Source organism: Bos mutus, chromosome 8 (genome assembly GCF_027580195.1).
Source record: "Bos mutus isolate GX-2022 chromosome 8, NWIPB_WYAK_1.1, whole genome shotgun sequence".
NCBI lineage: Eukaryota > Metazoa > Chordata > Mammalia > Artiodactyla > Bovidae > Bos > Bos mutus.
The window spans coordinates 10734961-10757039 of record NC_091624.1 but is presented as its reverse complement, the minus strand read 5'-3'; the positions used below and the strand labels follow the sequence as shown (position 1 = coordinate 10757039).

The 22079-nt window shown below is 42.6% G+C and overlaps 1 protein-coding gene across 3 annotated transcripts in view; it reads right to left on the bottom strand.

Annotated features, from left to right (window-relative positions):
• Nucleotides 1–22079, bottom strand: part of ZFP37 (ZFP37 zinc finger protein) — a 70640-nt gene that overhangs the window by 11614 nt on the left and 36947 nt on the right. The window contains exon 4 of one of the 3 annotated variants that reach the window (XM_070375088.1): nt 12283–16237. The exons of the other annotated variants lie outside the window; for them this stretch is intronic. Within the exon in view, the coding sequence (XP_070231189.1) occupies nt 16191–16237 (47 nt within the window). The 3' untranslated portion in view covers nt 12283–16190. Of the gene's footprint in view, nt 1–12282; nt 16238–22079 lie in introns of those variants that run through there. 3 annotated transcript variants of the gene reach the window in all.

The following is a 22079-nucleotide window of genomic DNA, read 5'->3' as shown; positions in this document are numbered from 1 at the left end:
GTAACCCTTTGCCAACATCAGCCAATAATAAAAACAGTGTAAGAGTCACACATAAGTGTTGTGGCAGAGCAGGGTGTGGGTAGCAGTTGTTGTGTGAAAAAAATGACTCACTCCTTATGGACTTAAGATTTATATGAACAAAGAAGGCTTTCTAGGTATCCGACTCTCCCTATATTACTCTGCCTCCAGGTCAGAAGAACATCTTAGGTTCAGGCTTATTGGTCTTTACTTAAGTGCTTAGTCTGGTTTGCTGAAATATGACAAAATTCTATGTAGAAATCCAACCAGTCATTCTGGGATCACTCATTTTTAAAAGATGGCCTTGAAGAGACAGAGCACCTGATACTCAGAAGGGTGTGACCTGGCATATCCTGACAACAATAGTAATCAATGCACGGGAGGGCCATGTGAGTGATGCGGGATGGCTATATTGTGCCACATGTCCAGAAACTACAGCTGATGGGGAAGCACAAAATGACTCTCAGGGGTTCCCAGATCAAGATGACAGATGAGCTCACCTGACCTTAAGCCCTAAATAATATGCAAATAAGGCATGAAATGTTAAAGACACTCAAAAGCAAGGTTGAAGATGCCTGTGGATCAGAAACAGAGCAGTCCTTTTCCGAAGAAATGAAAAGACAGAAGAATCACGGGGAAGATGTGGGTAGAGAGGCCAGAGCAGGCTTTATTCATATGCTGGCAATTGTGCGGGAAGGGGAGGGTGGACATCCGTCCAAAGGCTGACTCTCCCACCCATCCCCTACTGACAACCAGTGGGGAGAGAGCTTTTCTAGGTTGAAGAAGAGGTCTACATGCAGAAACAACACAGTCAGCTCTGACAGTCATCTTCAAATTGGTCATCGATGGTCTGACCAGTGTCATCTTGATTATCATTTTAAGTACAGTTAATCTTCAGTTCCAGGATGGGTTTGTTTCTATTTCTTTTGAGGTCAGTTCTTGAAATTGTGGCAGCTTATGTCACAGCTACAGTCTGGTCATCATGTAATTAACTTCTCCAATCTAGTGGGAGTTTTAGTATCTAAAAGACAGCTCACAGGATATGGCTTCGAATATTATCTGTAGTCCTTGAGAAGGAACTAAAGGTCACTGAATATGCTTAATGACTGCATTATTATTATTTGGTCTCATTTGACTGTTCTTTGTTTCTGCATGTTCTCATTTCTCTGATCAAACGTATTCTTTGACTAAAGCTTTCCACAGATGAAAGGTAGGCAGAGGACATGGGGTAGGGGCAAGGACCATAGGGTCGTGCTTCATTTCACTATGGGTTAGTAAACTAAAATTAATTTTATAACTTCATAAAAGGTTTCCTTATCAGCAACATAAATGTGAATGTTCTTCAACATGTAAAAGGGAATGTACTAGATCTATATTAGCATTGTTAGAGCTCAAAAGGGAGAAGGCGATGGCAACCCACTCTGGTACTCTTGCCTGGAAAATCCCATGGACGGAGGAGCCTGGTAGGCTGCAGTCCATGGGGTTGCGAAGAGTCGGACACGACTGAGCGATTTCACTTTCACTTTTCACTTTCATGCATTGGAGAAGGAAATGGCAACCCACTCTAGTGTTCTTGCCTGGAGAATCCCAGGGACGGGGGAGCCTGGTGGGCTGCCGTCTATGGGGTCGCACAGAGTTGGACACGACTAAAGTGACTTAGCAGCAGCAGCAGCAGCAGAGCTCAAAAGCAAATTGTAAGGTGAAAAAAGCCAGTTGCTGAATGATATGTGCAGTATGACACCATTTATATAACTTTTAAATAACACACAGAACAAGGCAATACATTATTTACGGATTCCTATAAATATGATCACACAGTGCTTCTTATGTGTATACGAATCACTTGCAGATCGTGTTAAACATTAGCAGGCTCTGATTTAGTGGGTCTGGGAGTGGGGCTTGAGACCGATAAATCAGAGCCTGCTACTGTTAAGCTCCCAGAGATGCCAGTGCTACGCCATCATGGGAGACAGGAGACACAGGTAAAGTGAAACCGTTCTTATTTTCTTCAGTTATTTTGCTCAGTTTGGATGCTGGAACCTCTCTGTTGCACTTCTGAACTCTCATAAAGGTATTCTTGCCCATGAGTGGTTGTTAAAATAGGAGTATCTGTGGGGTTATGTGGGCTGGCACTTCCTGTTCTACCATCTTGCTAATGAACCCAAACCAGTTGTGTATCATTTCACCCACAAGACACACAGTGAGAAAGACACTGAGGTGTGTTTTGTTGTTGTGTGTTTTTAAAGAAATATTTCTTCATTTAGATGTGCCAGTTCTTAGTTGCGGCATATGAACTCTCAGTTGCAGCATGTGGATCTAGTTCCCTGACTGGGGATCAAACCTGGGCCCCCCGCATTCGGAGCATGGAGTCCCACCAGGGATGTCTCAAAACACTGAACTAGTTTTTATTTTTCTAGAACATCTACTGAAATCAGGGATCAAATGAAAATTATGGTGGAACTGTTACTGGTTTAGATCCTTGGACTCTTATTCAATAGAAGTTTATGAGAAGCCCCACAAGGAATTCTGGCCAGGCTTTATGGGGACTCGTGCTGCAGGAGGGAGTGAGAACAAGAAACAGGTGTCCTAGTTCACTCCTGGAGGGAGGGTGAACTGGTTCCTTACACAGGATAACAACAGGGGTGGGTCCGGGGCTTGAGTAAGAGGGTGGCTGAGATGGTTTGCTTACCCCTTTGGTGGCTCTGTGTGCCCTGCTTTTGCTCTTAGCACTTCAGAAACAGCAGGCTTTTGCAGCCTTTTGTATCTTACTGTTTATAATTACCCTGACTGTGCATGTGTGCAGATATGTTTTCAGTTTCATACAGTTTCTTTGTATTCTGTTACTAGAGGAGGCATTTGTCCAGCTGCAAGCACTGCAGCAAAGGGCCCCAGGTCCCAGCCCAAATCAGAGTCAGCTGTCAGTAGGAGCTACACTGCTTCCTTGTCCATTTTGCTCAGGGATGGGGGTCAACCACACAGCCAAGTTCCACTGAGGATTTTCCATCATGATGTTTAAATCCCAAACTGTGTTTTTATTTGTTCTGTTTCACCCTTCTACCACCTCAGTGTGCATGAACTTGTTCCTAGGTCCTGTAACAAATTGAGTTGATTTAAGAAGGGGCCACTTCCCTGGTGGCTCAAACGATAAAGCGTCTGCCTACAATGCAGATGACCCAGGTTCAATCCCTGGGTCAGGAAGATCTCCTGGAGAAGGAAATGGCAACCCACTCCAGTATTCTTGTCTGGAAAATCCCATGGATGGAGGAACCTGGTAGGCTACCATCCATGGGGTCACAAAGAGTCAGATAAGACTGAGCAACTTCACTTCACTTCACTTCACTTCACTTCAAGGAAGGGCAGCAAGTCTACTGCAAAGAGCAGCGCAGAATAATATTCCAAATGCAGGTAGCACGAGGTAGGATTGCACAGTAGATCATATGTGCCACTTCCTTCCAAGAGTTAAACATTTATGTTAGGAAAACTACCACAGTTAGGAGACTCTGCTGCTGTATCAAAGATACAATTAGAAAGCTCTATTCTGTAGAGAAGGAGACAGCAACCCACTCCAGTATTCCTGCCTAAAGAATCCCATGGACAGAGGAGCCTGGTGGGCTGCTGTCCATGGGGTCGCACAGAGTTGGACACGACTAAAGAGACTTAGCATGCATGCATGTGTTCTTGGCATGCAGCTGGACAGGAGAAATGGGTCCTATATTAGTTTCCTGTTTCTGCTGCAACAAATAACCACAAATTTAGTGGCTTCAAACAGCAAAAGTTTATTTTCTTACAACTTTGGAGGTCAGAAGTCTGACATGGGGATCCCTGGGCCAAAACCAGGTAAGCCTGGTATCTATAAATTTATTCAGATCAGCTTTCAAGTCTCGTCTTAGAGTTTTAAAGTTCCCTCCTCAGTGATCATCTGGTGTATTCTTGGTTGTTAATTCCTATCTATTGATTAATATTTCACAGTTTTTTTGTTTATCTGTTTTGTTTTTTCAACCATTAGTTATTATCATGAGTTTTTGCTGGTATAGAGAGATGTTACTGATTTTTATAAGTTGATCTCTCTAGCAACCTTGATGAAAATTTTCATTAGGTATAATAAAATTAGTCCTAACACTGTGGATTCTGTTGGTTTAGCAGGTACTTATATATGATTATATTATCTGCATGTCAATGTATCTCTTTCAATCCTTACACCTCTCTCTCTTTTCTTACTCCTCATTCTTTATCCAGAATCTCCAGAAATACTTAAACCATTGATATCATATTTTCTATACCTAAGTTTGGCAAACTATGGCCCATTGGCCAAATTCAGTTCAGTGCCTGTTTCTATATAACCCATGAGGCAAGAACATTTGTAATTGGTATAATATTAGAAACAATCATTTTTAAGCCCACTTAAGCAAAATATTATTCCAAAACAGAATTTCATTCTTCTTATTAATAGATATGTGGTTTTTCAAAACTGTACTCAATATTATATTTTTAATTGTTTCAGAAAATGTGGAAATTCATTTTCTCTATTATATTAATATCTATAATACATAATATCTTCAATTTTGACTCTTGGCCTATAAAGTCTAAAATATTTACTATCTGGCTCTTTTAGGAAATGTCTGCTGACTCCCTTTTCTACATCATGGCCTTTCCCCTGACTATTATTTACTATAGTTATTTGTACTGCATTTTCTTCTAAATAAACAAGTTTGTCAAATGGAACCCCTCAGAAGGCTTTCAATAAAATAGGCTTGAAATTATCGGATTGTGGATTAAGGAGATATTTTAAGTTGTCCTGTTACCACACACCTTCAAATATTATGAACAACTTCAACCTGAATAGAGGAAATTTAGATAAATGTCAAATTAACTTCCAGAGTAAACATCAAACCAGGACACCCTGAGGTTATTTTGGAGTTTCAGGGACAATGATGATGACTAAATCTCTATTCTTGGCTTAGAAGACTTTGTCACTTGATTCTCTTGTCCCAGGACAGAACTTGAGTTGAAACTGTTTGCTCCTGGAGGCAGGCCAATCAGGATACTACCTGCTGTTCTTAAAAATTAGCATTTCAGAAGCATTGTTTTGTTTGTTTCAAAATGTGTCAGTTCACTTCAGTTGCTCAGTCGTGTCCGACTCTTTGCGACCCCGTGGACTGCAGCATGCCAGGCCTCTCTGTCCATCATCAACTCCCGGAGTTTACTCAAACTCATATCCATTGAGTCGGTGATGCCATCCAACCATCTCATCCTCTGTCATCCCCTTCTCCTCCTGCTTTCAATCTTTCTCATCTTCAGGCTCTTTTCTAATGAGTCAGTTCTTTGCTACAGGTGTCCAATGTATTGGAGTTTCATCTTCAACATCAGTCCTTCCAATGAATATTCAGGACTGATTTGCTTAAGGATGGACTGGTTGGATCTCCTTACAGTCCAAGGGACTCTCAAGAGTCTTCTCCAACACCACAGTTCAAAAGCATCAATTCTTCGGTGCTCAGCTTTCTTCACAATCCAACTCTCACATCCATATATGACCACTGGAAAAACCATAGCCTTGACTAGATGGACCTTTGTTGGAAAAGTAATATCTCTGCTTTTCAATGTGCTATCTAGGTTGGTCATAACTTTTCTTCCAAGGAATAAGCCTCTTTTCATTTCATGGCTGCAGTCACCATCTGCAGTGATTTGGGAGCCCCCAAAAATAAAGTCTGACACTGTTTCCACTGTTTCCCCATCTATTTCCCATGAAGTGATGGGACCAGATGCCATGATCTTAGTTTTCTGAATGTTGAGCTTTAAGCCAACTTTTTCACTCTTCTCTTTCACTTTCATCAAGAGGCTTTTAGTTCCTCTTCACTTTCTGCCATAAGGGTGGTGTCAACTGCATATCTGAGGTTACTGATATTTCTCCTGGCAATCTTGATTCCAGCTTGTGCGTCTTCCAGCCCAGCGTTTCTCATGATGTACTCTGAATAGAAGTTAAATAAGCAGGGTGACAATATACAGCCTTGACGTACTCCTTTTCCTATGTGGAACCAGTCTGTTGTCCAGTTCTAACCATTTCCAGTTCTAACTGTTGCTTCCTGAACCGCAGATAGGTTTCTCAAGAGGCAGGTCAGGTGGTCTGGTATTCCCATCTCATTCAGAATTTTCCACAGTTTGCTGTGATCCACACAGTCAAAGGCTTTGGCATAGTCAATGAAGCAGAAATAGATGTTTTTTTGGAACTCTCTTGCTCTTTTGATGATCCAGCAGATGTTGGCAATTTGATCTCTGGTTCAACTGCCTTTTCTAAAACCAGCTTGAACATCTGGAAGTTCATGGTTCACATATTGCTGAAGCCTGGCTTGGAGAATTTTGAGCATTACTTTACTAGCGTGTGAGATGAGTGCAATTGTGTGGTAGTTTCAGCGTTCTTTGGCATTGCCTTTCTTTGGGATTCAAATAAAACTGACCTTTTCCAGTCCTGTGGCCACTGCTGAGTTTTCCAAATTTGCTGGCATATTGAGTGCAGCACTTTCACAGCATCATCTTTCAGGATTTGAAATAGCTCAACTGGAATTCCATCACCTCCACTAGCTTTGTTCGTAGTGGTGCTTCCTAAGGCCCACTTGACTTCATATTCCAGGATGTTTGGCTCTCAGTGAGTGATCACACCATCGTGATTATCTGGATCATGAAGATCTTTTTTGTACAGTTCTTCTGTGTATTCCTGCCACCTCTTCTTCATATCTTCTGCTTCTGTTAGGTCCACACCATTTCTGTCCTTTATTGAGCCCATCTTTGCATGAAATGTTCCCTTGGTATCTCTAATTTTCTTGAAGAGATCTCTAGTCTTTCCCATTCTGCTGTTTGCCTCTATTTCTTTGCACTGAGGAAGGCTTTCTTATCTCTTCTTGCTATTCTTTGGAACTCTGCATTCAGATGCTTCTATCTTTCCTTTCCTCTTTTGCTTTTCACTTCTCTTCTTCTCACAGCTATTTGTAAGGCCTCCTCAGACAGCCATTTTTGCTTTCTTGCATTTCTTTTCCATGAGGATGGTCTTGATCCCTGTCTCCTGTACAATGTCACGAACCTCTGTCCATAGTTCATCAGGCACTCTATCAGACCTAGTCCCTTAAATCTACTTCTCACTTCCACTGTATAATCATAAGGGATTTGATTTAGGTCATACATGAATGGTCTAGTGGTTTTCCCTACTGTCTTCAATTTAAGTCTGAATTTGGCAATAAGGAGTTCATGATCTGAGCCACAGTCAGCTCCTGGTCTTGTTTTTGCTGGCTGTATAGAGCTTCTCCATCTTTGGCTGCAAAGAATATAATCAATCCGATTTCAGTGTTGACCATCTGGTGATGTCCATGTGTAGAGTCTTCTCTTGTGTTGTTGGAAGAGGGTGTTTGCTATGACCAGTGCATTTTCTTGGCAAAACTCTATTAGTCTTTGCCCTGCTTCATTCCGTATTCCAAGGCCAAATTCGCATGTTACCCCAGGTGTTTCTTGACTTCCTACTTTTGCATTCCAGTCCCCTATAATAAAAAGGACATCTTTTCGGGGTGTTAGTTCTAAAAGGTCTTGTAGGTCTTCATAGAACCATTCAACTTCAGCTTCTTCAGCGTTACTGGTTGGGGCATAGGCTTGGATTACTGTGATATTGAATGGTTTGCCTTGGAAACGAACAGAGATCATTCTGTTGTTTTTGAGATTGCATCCAAGTACTGCATTTTGGACTGTTTTGTTGACCGTGATGGCCACTGCATTTCTTCTAAGGGATTCCTGCCCGCAGTAGTAGGTATAATGGTCATCTGAGTTAAATTCACCCATTCCAGTCCATTTGAGTTCACTGATTCCTAGAATGTCGACGTTCACTCTTGCCATCTCCTGTTTGACCACTTCCAATTTGCCTTGATTCATGGACCTGACATTCCAGGTTCCTATGCAATATTGCTCTTTACAGCATCGGACCTTGCTTCTATCACCAGTCACATCCACAACTGGGTATTGTTTTTGCTTTGGCTCCATCCCTTCATTCTTTTGGAGTTATTTCTCCACTGATCTCCAGTAGCATATTGGGCACCTACTGACCTGGGGAGTTCTTCTTTCAGTATCCTATCATTTTGCCTTTTCATACTGTTCATGGGGTTCTCAAAACAAGAATACTGAAGATACCCCACGTCCAAGGTAAGAGAAACCCAAGTAAGATGGTAGGTGTTGCAAGAGGGCATCAGAGGGCAGACACACTGAAACCATAATCACAGAAAACTAGCCAATCTGATCACACGGACCACAGCCTTGTCTAACTCAATGAAACTAAGCCATGCCAGTAGAACCACCCAAGACGGGTGGGTCATGGTGGAGAGGGCTGACAGAATGTGGTCCACTGGAGAAGGGAATGGCAAACCACTTCAGTATTCTTGCCTTGAGAACTCCATGAACAGTATGAAAAGGATCTGGCTTAGAATCCAAAATCCAGTTACATGTGGCAGAAATGGAGTCTAACCAAGGAATGGGGTGGTAGGGACTCTGTGTCTCAATGGAATTTGGTGAGTCACTTCATTTTGAAAGCCTCAGAAACAAAGAAACTGTCTCTGCCAAAGATGATGGTAGCTATCACAAAGCATTAACACAGAGTTGGTTAAAATGGGGTTGGATGAAATATTAACAAAGTCTTTAAAGTATGGTGTCTGGTATTCAGTACATTTAAATTCCTTTTCCTTTTTGTCTGAACTCAACCCCTGTAGTCTTGCCTTTCCACACAATGACTAAGGCAGTGTGTAATCACTGTGTACACCTCACCATTCTTAGGTTCCAGAAGATAAATAGAGAAGTACAAGATGCCATCCTTCCTTTAAACAAGTTTCAATGAAGGTGGGGAAATGCTTCCTGTACTCAATAAGAATTTAATCCTACAAGCATGAAAATAACTCACCTGAATGGGACCAAGTCCAGACCATTGTTGGTCAGCAAAGGGGTGATGGTAGGAGGTAGTATCATGCAGATAGTGCCTAAGGGGACTTCCCTGGTTATCCAGTGAAAGGTTTCTTGGGGCTAACAGCATCCCATCTGTGTCATCTGGGCCCTCCAGAAAACAGATCCTGAGACAGATTTAGGAGTGTAAAAGGCTTACTGGGATTAACACTTGTGAAAGGACAAAGAAGGAAACGGGATTAGGGCAGGGGAGCTGTCAGACCATGACATGATCTGACAAAGTCTCTGTCAGCCAGCAGGGAGCTCTGAGCATGTGAGAAGAGGCCTGTGTCAGGCAGAAAAGGACGGGACCTTGTGTCACAGTCTTGCACAGCCACTGGATGGGGCCACCCGAGAAGACCACCATCTCAGCTCGAGTTGAGGCCAATCGGAACCAGGTAACAGTGGAGGCTGTGGGTTAACCCCCTCCTCACAGCTGCACAATGAGCCCTTTCTTGAAGAGGGAATCTGAGCAATGTATCTGTATGTCTGACACACCATCCTAATATCCAGAAAGAGAGTCCCTGCAAAAGGGATCCAGAGTTCTCTTCCCACATGGGGCAGGGGTGGAGGCAGAAACCCTTTCCTTCCCTCCAGTTTGAAATTTCTAGCACAACATGAGGGCTCCCTGAGGGTAAGAAAACCAAGGATACCAGTGATTGTGGCCTCCAGATTCAAGATTATCAAGATTTCATTATCAGATTATCAAAATTCAGCAGGTACTTACTGCGTGTGGGCCCAGGTTACCCAGCATCCATCTGGGACTCTCTTAAGCATCATAGGAAAGTGAAGTCCCTCAGTCGGGTCCGACTCTTTGCGACCCCATGGACTGTAGCCTACCAGGCTCCTCTGTCCATGGAAGTTTCCAGGCAATAGTATTGGAGTGGATTGCCGTTTCCTTCTCCAGTGGATCTTCCCGACCCAGGGATGGAACCCAGGTCTCCCGCATTGTAGACATATCACAGGACCAGTTTATTCCATTGATACTGACACCACCAGGCTTCGGATGGGAGGAAGACAGTTTGGGCAGTGGGAAGAATAATCATAAATCTTGGATTATGAATCCTTCAGGAAAGGGTCAAGGAGTTCTGAAGATAAAAATCATTCATGTAACAATTTTGCCATAGGCCAGACCTAATTTGAAAACATGAAAATCTGTTTGGTATCATCAATGTAAGGATCTGAAGAAATTATTTATGTAAAGAGCTTGGCATGTAGACAGCTACATGTAAAAGAATGAAATAAGAACACTCTTTAACACTATACACAAAAATAAACTCAAAATGGATTAAAGACCTAGATGTAAGACTAGATACTATAAAACTCTTAGAGGAAAAGCAGAGCACCCTTTGACATAGATTGCATCAATACCTTTTTTGATCCACTTTCTAGAGTAATGAAAAGAAAAACAAAAATAAACAAATGGGACCTAATTAAGCATTAAATCTTTTGCACAGCAAAGGAAACTATAAGCAAAATGAAAAGACAATCCACAGAATGGGAGAAGATATTTGCAAACCATGGGATCAACAAGAGATTACTCTCTCAAATATACAAATAGCTCATGCAGCTCAATATAAAAAAATCGAGCAACCTAATAAAGAACATAGGCAGAAGAACACATATCTTTTCCAAAGAAGATATACAGATAGCCAACAGGCACGTGAAAAGATTAACATTGCTAATTACTAGAGAAAGGCAAATCGAAACTACAATGAAGTATCACCTCACACCAGTCAGAATGGCTATCATCAAAAATCTACAAATAACAAATGCTGGAGAGGATGTGGAGAAAATGGAGCCTGCCTACACTCTTGTGGTAATGTAAATTGGTACAGGCACTATAGAGAACAGTATGGAGGTTCTTTAAAAAATGAAAAAAATAGAGCTACCATATGATCCGTTAATCCCACTCCTGGGCATATATCCAGAGAAAACCAAAACCATAATCTGAAAAGCTACCTGCATCCTAATGTTCACTGCATCACTATTTACAGTTGCCAGGATATGGAAACAACCTAAACTTCCATCTACAGATGAATGGATGAAAAAAGCTGTGGTCCATGTATACAGTGGAATATTACTCAGCCATAAGAAAGAATAAAATGATGCCATTTGTAGGGACATAGATGGACCTAGAGATTATCATACCAAGTGAAGCAAGTCAGAAAGAGAAAGATAAACATCATATGATATCATTTCCATGTGGGATCTAAAAAAATGATACAACTGAACTTATTTATAAAACAGAAGCAGACTCACAGACTTAGAAAACAAATTTATGGTTACCAAAGGGGAAGAGTGGGGAAGAGGGATAAATTAGGAAGTGGGGTTAACATATACACACCACTACATATAAAACAGATAATCAACAAGGACCTATTCTAGAGCACAGGGAATGCTACTCAATATTCTGTAATGAACTATATGGGAAAAGAATCTGAAAAAGAATAGATATATGTGTATGTATAACTGAATCACTTTGTTGTACACCTGAAATGAACTGTAATGACATCAACAGTACTCCAATAGAACATTTTTAAAAATTTTAAAAGAGCCTGGCATAATGCCTGGCACATAGTAAGTAGTCAGTTAATTGAAGCTAATCATATTCTTTTCTTTTGATCAACTTAGTCATTCAACAAACAGTCACTGTTAATATGTCCAAGCTCTGAGAGTACACTGCTGACAAAAATAGCTGAAATCCCTGCCCTTACTGAGCTTCTACGATGGTCTATTCCTTTTTAATCTTCACATTCTGGATCCTATGAGGTCAGGAGCGTGACCTGAGGAAGAAGACCAAGCTAGGTGCTGCTGTTGCTGCTGCTGCTGAGTCGCTCAGTCATGTCCGACTCTGTGCAACCCCGTAGACGGCAGCCCACCAGGCTCCCCCGTCCCTGGGATTCTCCAGGCAAGAACACTGGAGTGGGTTGCCATTTCCTTCTCCAATGCGTGAAAGTGAAAAGTGAAAGTGAAGTCGCTCAGTCGTGCCCGACTCTTAGCGACCCCATGGACTGCAGCCTACCAGGCTCCTCCGTCCACGGGATTTTCCAGGCAAGAGTACTGGACTGGGGTGCCATTGCCTTCTCCTCTGGTTTCTCTTCAAACTAGGTGCCTGATCTTTAATTGAAGCCTCTACAAAAACCCTTGACTTTTTCCTTCTTTTCTTCATGCTGCACTCCCCTCTAGAAAGCCCTCCCTTCTCTGCCTTTTCAAATATTATCCTTCCTCCAAAGCCAAGAATTCAAGACTTCCTTTGACTCCCCAGGGCTCACTCTTCTCATCCTTTGTATGTTCCCATAGCACAGGTGGTGCTAGTGGTCAAGTGCCGAGGTCCAGCCCCGGCTGATCCAGGGTATTCGAAGGGGAGACGGCATCGGCGACTATTTATTTATTTATTCACCAAAGATATAAAGAATAATAGAATGAGGATAGCTCAGTAGGAAAATTCAGTGGAGAAAAGAGGCTGAGTAGCTTGGTTTACGTGGAAAATCAATATAACCCGTGACACCAGGTTAGCTCTGACCACGGAGGCCACAGGCGCCCTCTCAAATAGCGGAAGGTGCCCCACCTTAGACACCTTCTCAAGTGGGTCTTAGAAGCCCAGGCAAATAAATGGTCGCAGAGGATATCCGCGCTCCAGATGGAGACTCAGCTGGAAATTGAGGGGAAGAATGACATGGGGAGACCAAGCTTTGGTGAGCAAGGCCCGTAGCTTTATTTTCAACGGGGGCTTTTATACCCTAAGTTACACACAGAGGATAATAGGGGATGCAAAGTCAGCAGTTTTTGATCCTTATCAAAAACCAGGGTTTCTTTCCTGCAAATTTATCGTATACAAATGGTTTAGGTGATTTACATCATCTTCTGGCCAGAAGGCCTATTAACATTTTATGACTCTTGACAAAGACTTATCAACAAAGACTTATTTTCTCTAAGAGTAATTATTTTAAGGTTTGGCACCATCTTCCGAAGATAAAATTGCATTCCTATAGGGCAGATGTGTAATGGGTTTACAACAAAGGAAAAAATTTATTACCTTAAGGGTCTAAAGTTACTAACACCAAGGCCACTACTTATTTTTTCTACATACCAACTGTATTAATTAATACACATTCAAGGATACAATTCAGGGGATGTGAAAACTTGGCAACAAGCATTGGTTCATCAATGAAATCTTTTACTAGTTTTATTCTGACAGTTTCTAACTCTCTGAGAGGCTCTAAGCTATTTGAATATCTTAAGCTTCCTGTGCCTCTCCAGGCTGGGAGACTGTATGCATAGCTGTAGGAGTCCGGGTAAACTTCTCAGGCGAGTTAGAGAGCCATCTGAGGGGTTTGGATTTAAACACTCCTAATTGCCCAGGAACTTTATTAATTGGAGCTGTAAGTTAACTCTTTGACAGAGACAGCGAGATGGTGATGGGGACAGCCCCCAGTAAAGTCAGAGGTGAGAGCACAAAGCAATAAAGTAGGCAGATTCTGGGGTTTTGGGGGTAGATGCTCGAGAATATCCAGGGGACTCCTGAGGCTCGATCCTGCGTATGTCGAGCCTCCTTCCTCATGACCTTTGTCACGAGTGGAATGCCTCACCGGCTCCCGGCAGTCAAGAACCTGTCTGTCAATGCAGGAGACAGAAGAGACCTAGCTTCGGTCCCTGGGTTGGGAAGATCCCCTGGAGAAGGAAATTGCAACCCACTCCAGTATTCCTGCCTGGGGAATCCCATGGACAGAGGAGTCTGGAGGGCTACAGTCCATAGTGTCACCAAGAGTTGGACACGACTGAAGCGACTTCACTTTCACTTTTCACTCTCATGCTTTGGAGAAGGAAATGGCAACCAACTCCAGTGTTCTTGCCTGGAGAATCCCAGGGACGGGGAAGCCTGGTGGGCTGCTGTCTATGGGGTCGCACAGAGTCGGGTACGACTGAAGCGACTTAGCAGCAGCAGCAACAATTTTACACTAATTAATCTGTAAATTCATAGAGTCTGGCCTGTTGCTGCTGCTGGCCTGAAAACAACAGTAAATAGTAAATTAAGCACAGTCACATCTGCCAAGAGAACCAGAGGACCCCAGGAGGGCTTATTAGGTAGTCCTCTTGTATGACTTTGAAAGAGCACATGGTTATCTTTTACCTTTTTTCAATTTCTGGCTAATTTTTTAAAACACTAGTTTTTATGGTTACACATACATTGGAAAGGTAATTGTGAAAAGATAATGATCTTGGAGTCAGGAAAACCCAAGTTCAAATTATGCCTCCACGCTTAACCTCTGTTTCCTCAGAGTTCTTGCAGAGATAATGTAAAAAGGCTTAGAGAGTGCTAGAATGCAATAGGTTCCCAATAAATATTAGCTCTTTCTTTTTGCTTTTATAGTGTTCTCTCTGTTGTCCCCAGCCCCAGACAGGTTCTGGTAGAATGCCTGAGCTTTGGGTAACTGATTTTCAATAAATCTCCTCTGATTGTTTTCTATTTGTCTTGTCTGTAATTTAGGCAAGTTCCTTCCCTTCTCTAGGCCTCAACTGATAAAAATGAGAGGACTTAATGGTTCTTAACTAAGGCCAGCACTAGTCCCAGGAGTGATTTTGGAAATGGGGAAAGGGATACAGCATTTTCTATTTTCACAGTAACTGGAAAGTATTACTGACGTTTGGTGCTTAGGATCCAGGACTCCCCAGGTGGTGCCAGTTGTAAAGAACCTGCCTACCAACGCAGGAGACATAAGAGACCCAGGACTGGTCCCTGGATTGGAAAGATCCCCTGGAGGAGGGTACGGCAACTCACTGTATTATTCTTGCCTGGAGAATCCGATGGATAGAGGAGCCTGGCAGACCATATACAATAGGGTTGCAAAGAGTTGGACATGACTGAAGCCACTTAGGACGCAGCACACACGCAAGCATGTTCCCTACAATATGGAACTGTTTCATCCAGCACACCAACAGCACCCCCACTGGGAAATACTGAACCATCTCTAGAGAAAGTAAAAGTGCTGTCACTCAGGTGTGTCCACTCTTTGGTACCCTATGGACTGTAGCCCGCCAGGCTCCTCTGTCCATGGAATTCTCCAGGCAAGAATACTGGAGTGCCATTTCCTTCTCCAGGGGATCTTCCTACCCCAGTGATTGAACCCAGGTCTCCTGCACTGCAGGCAGATTCTTTACCATCTGAGCCACCAAACAAAAAGTGTATTTTATTTCCAAACATTTTAGCAATTCCCCAGACTATTCCATGTCAGAAACACAGCCTCATTTTGTTGACCTGCTCTTGTCTGAAGAACAGCTTTATTTTTGCTCTTGCCAGCCTCACTGGCACGTCTATTTTCTGGGGACAGAGATTATTCCAAGACACCCTTATTGGGAACCAACTAGTCTTTGCTGGTGTCCCAATCCAGTGCAAAGAATAGCAGGGAAGTTGAAGACAAGGTCTTACCATCAAGAGGGAAAAAAACCCAAGCTTATGACATAAGGCAACACCAGTGTTCCAGAGAAAGCTCAGGGACTGCTGGTTACATTCTGAATGAATCCATTCCAAACACACATCTCTTCTTTTTATTCTTTTGCTTGTGGCCTTGCATTAAGTAATTGTCTCACTCTCTCCCACCAGACACTGATTTGAACTCCAAAGAGGAACAGCTGATTCCTGATGGTCTGTTTCCTCCTGGGTTTACTGCACAACAGGTATGAAATTTATACACTTTTACACCAACTCTAGTTTTCCCACCAATTCACCGTTGGTCTGGCATCCTGAAAAGGAGCAAGTCCTTTAAGTCAAGGAACCAAATATTTTTCCTTTTGGAAAAGCAATGTCTTCATAAGACCACTGAGATTCTATTAAAAACTGGCAAAGCAGGAAAATGAAGTGGCCAACAGGGGGCAGAAGAGGAGGGATTTCATTTTCTTCCATGTGAATCACGTGAAGTTGCTCAGTTGTGTCCGACTCTTTGAGACCCCATGGACTACCAGGCTCCTCTGACTACGGGATTTTCCAGGCAAGAGTACTGGAGCGGGGTGCCACTTTCTTCACCAGGGGATCTTCCTGACCCAGGGATCGGACCCAGGTCTCCCACATTGCAGGCAGACGCTTTACCAGTAAGAGAGTCTCAGGGGGGTTGTAAATAACACACCACCCTACCTCCCCACTAGAGCAGGGAGGGGTAACCTCAAGTCAGCCAGGAGAGTAACCTGGAACCTTCTGATCTGCAGTAGGCGTGCTATCCATTGCGCCACTGGCCCTGTTGGCTGTTTTCCTCCAGAAGCACTAAACGAGAAAAATGGAAGTATTTAGCTGCATTCACCTAGAAAATTGCTTGTTGTAATGTATTGATAAGAGCCATGATAGCACACTTGAACAGTTAAAATCTGCTAATCAGTTCAATGCTTTTTCTTTTTTTTCAAATGTCTTTTCTTAAGGAAATAATTTTTCAACTTTAATTAATTCAGTGTGAAGTTGGACAATTTTGTTTGTTGTTAGTATCTACAGCTTTCTCCAGCTTACTCAGAAACCTATACCAAATGCACTGGATTAGGAGAACACGACATGGATGGAGTTAAACCATGTAAAATTTTCACTTTATAGGTTAAAAGATAGTGAATAATTGCAGTCTCTTATGGTTCCACTGAATAGTAGTGTTATGACTGCTGACATCAATGATTTTCATTTTCTGACATGTAATTATTGATCATAAATTATATAATTTTATCAAAAAGATACATGCACTCCTACGTTCATTGCAGCGTTATTCACAATAGCCAAGACACAGAAACAACCTATATGTCCATCAACAGATGCAGGGATAAAGAAGATGTGGCACATATATACCATGGGATACTACACAGCCATAAAAAAGAATGAAATGGTGCCATCTGCGGCAACACAGTGGACTTAGAGATGGTCACATAAGGGAAGGAATCAGAAAGACAAACACTGTACGACATCACTTAGGTGTGGAATCTAAAGTAGGACACAGGTGAACTTATCCATGAACTAGAAACAGACTCACAGACACAGGGAACAGACTTGTGGCTGCCAAGGGCCAGGGGTGCAGGGGATTATTAGTCTGGGATTAGCAGGTGCAACCTATTATATAGAATAGATACACGTGCCTAAAAAATGCTTAAACCTAGACTATTAAGTATGCCTATATGAATCTGGCAATGACTGATTATTTCTTGTTTTTTGCCCTACTTTATTCGCTTAATATATATATAAATTCAAAACTTGCATTCTGAGTTTGAGAGCCGATTCTGTGGGATGACCATTAGTTTTGATGTTGGCATTTAGATTTATTTATAATGCAAAAATAAATTGAAATAGATTTGCATGGCATATAGGGAATAGATTTTTTAGTGTATGCTTTAATCTACCAGTTTCTTCAAATATGTTATTTACAAATCTAATACCATACACTTGATTATAAAACAGGTATAGAAATAGTTCTGTACAGTGAGATGTGCCAGTTTGCGGGACAGTCCATGTTAAATGGCTGTTCTGTTCAGTTTAACTGCATGTGCTGTAGTCTATTCAATCATGAGTTTTGGAGAGAGTCTTTCATTCAATAAAATTTTAATTTAGTATATGCAAAAATAAAGGGGGGGGGCAGATCAAATGCTGATGAAAAGTCAAGCAAAACGAGGACCAAAGAAAAGTCTGCGTGATTTACTATCTTGAAGGTAACAGGTGGCCTTGGAAGACCTGTTCCTATGCACCTGCAAGGGAGCAGCCTCTCCCAGATCCCTGTAACTGCCCATGTGTGGATCTGTTCCAGCTCATCCAGAGATGAAAGGGGAAGAATTCACACTACATTTCCCATCAACTTGGGACAGAGTTGAAGCCAAAGTTGGCAGAGGAAGACAGCGGACTAGAGCCCAAAAGTGCAGCAAGGTTGCCCTCTAGTGGCCAGTCAGAGGCCTGACCTGTATTGTACAGCCTGGCTGGCTGCTCCCTGCCCACAGGAGCAGCCTCTTCCTGCTCCCTCTCTTCTGTGCATTGTGAGGTTTCTCAGGCCAGGAGTATTGAATGCTTATTTTTGTCATGTGTACACATGTAAATATAATATGCAACTACTACCCGAAGAATCCGCAGAGTACAGAAGTGGTACCCATTATGATGCCATTTAAAAATTGGAAAGTCTGCTATTTTAACAAATTTTAGAACTGTAGCAATGGCTATTGGCTCTAATCTTCATCTTGTTGGTTTCCATTCACAAATGTAACCTATTTTTCTACACAACTTCCAGAGAAAACTTACAAAAATGGACATGAGATCACTTTACTGCTGAAAATCTCCATCTTTCCAACACCCCTAGAAAACCAGCCAAACTGCTTCCAGTGTTGACCTCTCCAAGCCCAACCTCATGTCCTAGCAGGCTCCTTCCTTCACTGGGCTTTCTGCTGTTCCCTGAACATGTCAAGCTTGTTTCCATCCCATGACCTTTGCAACTGCTATCCCTTCTAGAACACATTTGTCCTACATCATGGCAAGGCTTGTTCTTCCCAAAGTCACTGTCTAGCCTGCTTAGTTCCTCCACAGCACATAGTCCCTGCAATTTTATCATACATTTGTTTCACTTGTTTGCTTACTGTCTGTCTCTCTGAATAGATTATAAACTCCCACAGTACGGGGATTCTGTCTGCTCGTTCCGTGCTGTGTCCTTAATGCCCACTGTTGGGGCACAGAGCAGGGGTAATGGCGCCTGGCACAGAACAGGAGCTAAATCAACACACAGCAAATAAAGAATAAAGGAATAGTAAGATTCTGGCTACGTGATGTGTCAAAAATCCTTCTTTGGATGTTTCATGCAAAAGTTGCTTCTTTTTTTTTTTTTTTAATTTATGAGAACAAGCCAAAAGCATGTGAGAATAAAACACGATCCACTCCTAGAGTGATTTTGGAGATGCTGCTGCTGCTGCTGCTGCTGCTAAGTCACTTCAGTCGTGTCCGACTCTGTGCGACCCCATAGACGGCAGCCCACCAGGCTCCCCTGTCCCTGGGATTCTCCAGGCAAGAATACTGGAGTGGGTTGCCATTTTCTTCTCCAATGCATGAAAGTGAAAAGTGAAAGTGAAGTCGCTGAGTCATGTCCGACTCTTAGCGACCCCATGGACTGCAGCCTACCAGGCTCCTCTATCCATGGGATTTTCCAGGCAAGAGTACTGGAGTGGGGTGCCACTGCCTTCTCCATTTGGAGATGCATAGTGGCCTAAATCACATTAGTGACAAATCACTTCAGGGCACTGATCATTAGTTATATTTTTAAAAATCTTTTAGCAAGCATCCTCTCAATTGAACACTTTACCAACTTTTCTGAAAAGAGAAAAAACAGCCAAAGATCTCAGAAAAATACATACTGAAAATAATAGGTAAAAATTATTAATATATTGTTCTTCAGGTGGTTCAAATTGGATAATTTGTGGGTGCCCAGTCTTCTTCCTCCTCCAGATGGAAGTCATCACAGCCACCTTGCCCAGTATGTCGGAGGCCAAGAAGCACAACCAGCAGGAAGCCTCTGAATTCATCTCATTTCCCTGTTTCACCAGCTGCGCTGACCAGCTTTCATGATCCTCAGCTTCCTGGGGCCCATGTGGTGTGGAATCCTTGCCTTGAGCCCCTGCCTTTGCTGTGGGTGAGCCTGAGGCTGTTAGCAGGGCCAGGAGTCAGAAAGAAGAGCCAGACACGGTGAGGTAAGGGTAGGGAGATTGACTACCAGCTGGAATCTGCTGGGTACCTCTATATCCATCTGCCCATCACCACATCTGATACAACGACCTTCAGAGAGCAATGGCCATTACTTTACTTCCCCCTTCCAAATTTCACGCATGTTCCTCTTATGGCTAACTCTAAATGGAATCATACAGGGAAAGCAATGCTGGGAAACAGTTCCCACTTTAACCAACTTGACAGAACACAAGCCATCTATGTGGTCAGGAAGCTACTCTTAGGAAGTAAGCCCTGAGCTGAGACCCAAGGATGAGAATGTGCCAACCACAGGAAGGCTCCAGGCAAGAGCTTTCAGACAGAGGGAATGATCTGAGCAAAGGCTTAGCTCACGTGAAGAACAGAAAATAGACCAGGGAGCTGGATCATTAGGAGCAGGGCGAGGATGGTATGAAATAGAGTTATGCTGTAAACGGGGAATGGTCAGATTATTGTGGGATTTATAAGGTAAGGAGTATGGACTTTGTCCAAAGTGCAAGTAATCGAAGGGTTTTAAGCTGGGCAGAGAACATGATCAGATTTGAGTTTCCCAAAGATCACACAGGCTGCTGTGAGCTACAGTGCAGGGGATGGGGCAAGAGAGACGGCACTGGTCCACGTTCTCATGTGTATATTTGCGTGTGTGCACTTCTGTACTCTGGATTCCTCAAAGGGGGAGTTCTTGGCCAAGAGGTAAGCACGTCTGACCTTTAGATACGTATCCAGATTGCTTAGATATCACCTCTCTGAAGAGCCTTCTATGACCCTGCCATCTAGGTACGCTGACTCCTGTTCTTCACTCTGTGGCCCCCTATTTATTTTCTTCTTAGCCCTGATAATGGTATATAAGATCTTGTATTTATTTCCTTTTTTTTATAATTTGTCTTTCTCATGAAGGCAGGACTTGTCTTATTCACTATTATACTCATTGCCTAGGGCAGTGCCTGGCATAGTAGACAGACAGCAAGTGATGATCTATTGAATAGATAATTGCCCTTCAAAGAGCCTGAACAAATTTACACTTTCAGCAACAAGATATCAAAGTCTGGTCCCCAAATTATTTAACCCCAAATGATATTACTACTCGTTTGGAGAGGGACAAATTTAAGTGATATTTGGATATATTATTTATATTATCTAATTAAAACAACAATGTGGTATCTCTATACACTAACCAGAATAGAAAAAAAAAAAGCAGAAAAAAAACCTGACACTATCACATTCTGGAAGAATCTGAAACAACCAGAATTCTTGTACATTGCTGGTGGAATATAAGATGATATGACTGCTGATTTATATGCTGATGAATGAAAAAAACATTTTTAAAAACCCTCTTGCACTGCTGGAGGGAATGTAAATTGATACTGCCACTATGGAAGACCATATGGAGATTCCTTTAAAAACTAGGAATAAAACCACCCTATAACCCAGCAATACCACTTCTAGGCATATACCCTGAGGAAACCAAAACTGAAAAAGACACATGTACTCCAATAGTCATTGCAGCACTGTCTACAATAGCTAAGACATGGAAGAAACCTAGATGTCCGTTGACAAATGAATGGATAAAGAAGCTGTGGTACATATATACAATGGAATACTACTTAGTCATAAAATGGAATGCATTTGAGTCAGTTCTAATGAGGTGGATGAACCTACAGCCTGTTATACAGAGTGACGTAAGTCAGAAAGAGAAAAACAAATATCATTTATTAATGCATATATGTGGAATCTAGAAAGATGGTATTGATGAAACTGTTTTCAGGCCAGCAATGGAGATGCGGACACAGAGAACACACTTATGGGCAAGAGTGGGGGGAGAGGAAGGAGAGGGTGAGATGGAGAGAAGCATGGACACATATGCACTACCGTATGTAAAACAGATAGCCAGTGGGAATTTTGCTGCATGATCCAGGGAACTCAAACCAGGCTCTGTAGCAACTTAGGAGGGTGGGAAAGGGTGGAAGAGGTTCAAGAGGGAGGGGACAGGGGGCGGTCCCAAGACAGCAGAGGAATAAAACAGGGAGACCACATTCTCCCCACAAATTCATCAGATCATTTGAATGCTGAGCAACTTCCACAAAACAACTTCTATAATGCTGGTGGAGGATACCAGGCACCCAGAAAGGCAGCCCATTCTTTTGAAAGGAAGTAGGATAAAATATAAAAGACAAAAAGAGAGACAAAAGAGTTAGGGATGGAGACCCGTCCTGGGGAGGGAGTCGTGAAGGAGGAGAAGTTTCCAAACAGTAGGAAACCCTCTCACAGGCTGGTCTGTGGGGAGTTTTGGAATCTCAGAGGGCAACATAATCGGGAGTTAAAAAAAAGCACAACCCACAGAATAGTGCCTAACCGCAACACCCAGCGGAGAAATAGCCCAGATGCTTGCATCTGCCACCAGCAGAGA